General features: G+C 52.3%; 1 protein-coding gene across 1 annotated transcript; it reads left to right on the forward strand.

The window, feature by feature from the left end:
- Positions 1-265: 265 nt before the first annotated feature.
- On the forward strand, positions 266-2114 carry LOC114894139 (cytochrome P450 4A24-like; the record flags this gene model as incomplete). The annotated part of the gene is made up of 5 exons (XM_029220549.1): positions 266-447; positions 530-720; positions 806-939; positions 1838-1902; positions 2039-2114. Coding segments are annotated over 5 exons (648 nt in total), but the record flags the coding sequence as incomplete, so codon positions are not given.
- Between the last annotated feature and the right edge of the window lie 1879 nt (positions 2115-3993).

Raw genomic sequence — 3993 nt, forward strand, 5'->3', positions numbered from 1 at the left:
CACACCCACACTGGGTACTTCCCTGGTGCAGGGGTTGGGAACCGAGACGTCAGGTGAGGTGCAGGGAGATACATGTGTCACCACGTTGCTGACGGTGGAATGAGACCCCCTCCCAGCATCATTCAGGCAGAGCCTCCGTGGGCTGTGCTATTGAGGGGATTCCCGACCTGGATCAGACGATGCTGGAGCTCTCTGCCCTGACATGTGCGCCCATTCCCACCCTCGTCCTCATCCACCTGGTACCCAGATTGGGCCTGAGGGGCAGATAGGGCTACGGTGGGTGCTGCATGTGGTTCCCCAGAGCCCTCAGCTCTGCCTGGGAACCACTGTTCTGGGACAGATGGAGTGATCCAGCTGAGGAAGGCTCACCTGCAGAAGGAGGGAGAGCTGGAGAAGGTGAGGAGCAAGAGGCACCTGGATTTCCTGGACATCCTCCTCTTCGCCAGAGTGAGTGTGGGCAGGAGAGGCCTGAGGCTTTGCCCAGAAGCACAGAGGAAGGGCAGACCCTGCACTCCCCCTGCCTCCGCAGATGGAGAATGGGAGCAGCTTGTCTGACAGGGAGCTCCGTGCCGAAGTGGACACATTCATGTTCGAGGGTCACGACACCACAGCCAGTGACATCTCCTGGACCCTCTATGCTCTGGCCTCCCACCCTGAGCATCAGCAGAGGTGCCGGGAAGAGATCCAGAGCCTCCTGGGGGATGGCACCTCCATCACCTGGTCAGTGCCCAACAGGTGGGAGAACCTTGCCCCTCCGCGAGTGGAGGACCCCTGGTTGCCTGCCCTTAGATGGGCTTCCTTTCAGGGACCACCTGGACAAGATGCCCTACACCACCATGTGCATCAAGGAGGCACTGCGACTCTATCCACCAGTGCCATTCATTGGCAGAGATATGAGCAAGCCCATCACCTTCCCTGATGGACGCTCCTTACCTGCAGGTATGAACTTCACCACACCCACTAAACTAAGCACTCTGCATGACCACGTGGGAGATCAGAAATCCACATGTGCTTTCCAGCCCCGGGATGCTCTGTCTGATGTTTCTGCCTCAAGATAATTAATATTTCCTCTGCAGTTTGGACGTTTTGTAAAACGCCTGACACAGGAGTTGAACCAATGAGAGCTCAATAAGCAAATGCTAGCCCTTGAATGTGGTCTTCTAATGAAGCCCTATAATTCTAATTCCTTGAGACGTGAAGGCTTAAGAGAAAAGCAGAAGTAAGCAAGGGGAGATGTGGTTCTTTCCATATGGGGTCTATGTAAACGAGGGAGTTCAGGGAGTGCACTGTCATGGGTCAGATGGTCCAGTCTCTGGGGAGACCTCAGGTGGATGGCCGAGAGCCGCTGATGACCAGGTCTGACAGCCCTGCCACGGTTGGAAGCTACCCAATGGCTCACCTCCCAGTGGGTCTGAATCCCAGCCCTGCCACCTCCTAGCTGTGGGATCACAGACACATCTCTCAACCTCTTGGAGGCCCAGGTGCCTCATCTGCACGTGGGGATAGGAGTGCCTTCCCTGAGGGCTGCTGAGAGGATTAGATGAGTTAATGCACAGCCCCAAGGGCTCACGATGCCACCTGATAACTGTGAGCTTTCATGTGAGGCGATCCTCATACTAAGCCTCCAGTTCTTTTCCTTCTCAGTCCTGCCCATGGTGACCTGCTCCTAATCTGTGCTCATGTGCGTTGTCACCTCCAGCCCACCTGTCTTGCAAGAGCACCATTTTATTCAGAGTGATGGAGGGTAGCTCTCATGGTGGCTCCTGGGCCTTTTGTGCACATTGCCCCTGTTGCCATGGGTACCATCAATCTTCTCTCTCTCCTCCCTGCCCCACAGGTATCCCACTCTCCCTCTCCTTTTATGGGCTTCACCACAGCCCGAAGGTGTGGCCGAAACCAGGGGTATGATGGAGGAGGGGATGGGATGCTCTCTCCAGACCAGCACCTTCCCTGCTACCCCTCGGGGATTCTTGTCCCCTGGTGGATTGGTGCAAGGAGCTTGACCCCAACTGTCCTGGCCCCGGTGCTCTCTCTGCAGGTGTTTGACCCATCCCGGTTTGCACCGGTTCTGATAGACACAGCCATGCTTTCCTGCCCTTCTCAGAAGGATCCAGGTGAGGCCTTCTGTACCTGGGGCAGCTGGGTGTCACTGGTGCTACCTGATGTGTGTGACTGTCTACATTCATATGTGGTGTGTGCAGTTATGTCCCTGTATGTTGGCGTGTTGAGAAGGAGGCGTGTGTCCCCATGTACAAGAAGGCCTTCAGGGCACACCACGGAGTCCTTGACCTCCTGACTTCCGCAACGATCAGCCACATTGCCATGGCCGTGGCCGCTCCAAAGTATTCCAGGGTTTTCCTCACTTTAGGAGTATGACTTTTCAGCTTTAGAATTTTTCATGAAAGGTAAACTTCAGATGTTTGCTTTCCACAATTATCAGTCATCTTTAAAGATGGTTTTCTTTCTTTACACATTCCTTGTCCAGCCCACTGCCTTTTCTACTTAATTCAACAATCCACCTCTGACTGTATCATCAGTTGTGTTTGCATGGGTTTGGATTTCCAGCTGCCTTTCTTGTCCTGAGGCTTCAAACCATGTATGTGATCACTTACAGTTGCAGGTTGAAGAAAGTTACATAGCCACATGTGTCTTTTCTATTTCTATAGTCAAACCTAACAGTTGTGCCTGCATATTCATATAAACATGACACCATTTCTGGTTGCCAAAATTCTATATATGTAGTGGGGATTATATACCATAGTCCCAGAATCTACAGAGTCTAATTTTGGCAAAAAAGGATGAAATTGAAGGCAATCAAGTGCTTTTGAGAGAAAACTCACTATTTTGTGTTGGACACATGCATTTGAGAGGTTCCTGCCGTGTAAAATATAAAGCACACATGAAATAGCTGTTAAGCTGGATGACACATTCCACAATGACTGCTATAAAAATCTTAAATGGCTACAGATCCCCTCCGAAATAGTAACTTCCATAACTTTGGAACTACTTAGTAATCCAAGTTTTTTCTGAGCCTATAATTCTGTGAAATTTTCAGTTGGTGAATCAACCTTCACAGAACAGGCTTGACGCAACACGTTCCTGGAATTTGCTCTAGTATTTGGTCTGTGCCAGGGTCCTGTTCTTCCTTGTAGACATTGGCTGCAGGTCATGCGGCTGCCACCAGAGGACAGGGGGTACCTGGCAACTCAATTCCGAGGTCAGAATTAATGTTTAATTTTACTCCATTCCTTTTTTTTATCAATTCAATTAACTTTGTTCAAATAGAAAGCTATTTATTAAGCCTGCCTCTGTGTGCCAAACCATATATTACAAGATGGGAACACAGAGATGAAAGGAACTTTCCTTGCTCCAACAGTTCACAGTCAAGAAACCACTGCCGCTATTCAAGACAGACATGCGACGTTTCCATAGTGTAGCGGTCAGTACGTTTGCCTTACAAGACAGACATCATGCACTCGTCCACTCTTTCACTCGTTCATTCATTCACTGAGCAGATTGTGGACTGTTCCATGTTTCTGGCACTGTCCTGGTCACGGGACGGTGATGTGTCCTTGAGTGAACACTAAAGCTGCTTGGGGATGTGGGAGAAAGAGGCGCAGGCGGCAGAGGCGGGAGGCCAGGCGGTCACTAGACTGAGTCTTGAGCGTGTGGCCAGCAGAGGCGGGGGGAGGGGGCCTCAACAGCAGCGGAGCGAGGAAGAGGGTCCGGACAGGTGCGAGGTGAGTGAGGAGCAGCCCAGAGAGCGCTGTGACGCCAGCTGAGGCCCCGTGACGTGCCCTCCCTGTGATGGAGGGCGCAGCAGGCCCCGAGCCGCCGTGGCTGCAGTAGAGGGAGGGGAGGCAAGGAGACTGGAAAGGCCAGTGAGGAGCCCACGGGATGGAAGGAGGGGCCTTGCTGGAGTAGAATGGGAAGGCTCCAGGGACGGGTTGACTGAGGGGCTGCGGGGAGACAGGAGGCCGGAGCATTAACTGG

This window comes from Monodon monoceros, unplaced genomic scaffold, assembly GCF_005190385.1.
Source record: "Monodon monoceros isolate NGI ecotype Baffin Bay Population unplaced genomic scaffold, NGI_Narwhal_1 Contig207_ctg1, whole genome shotgun sequence".
Classification (NCBI taxonomy): Eukaryota; Metazoa; Chordata; class Mammalia; order Artiodactyla; family Monodontidae; genus Monodon; species Monodon monoceros.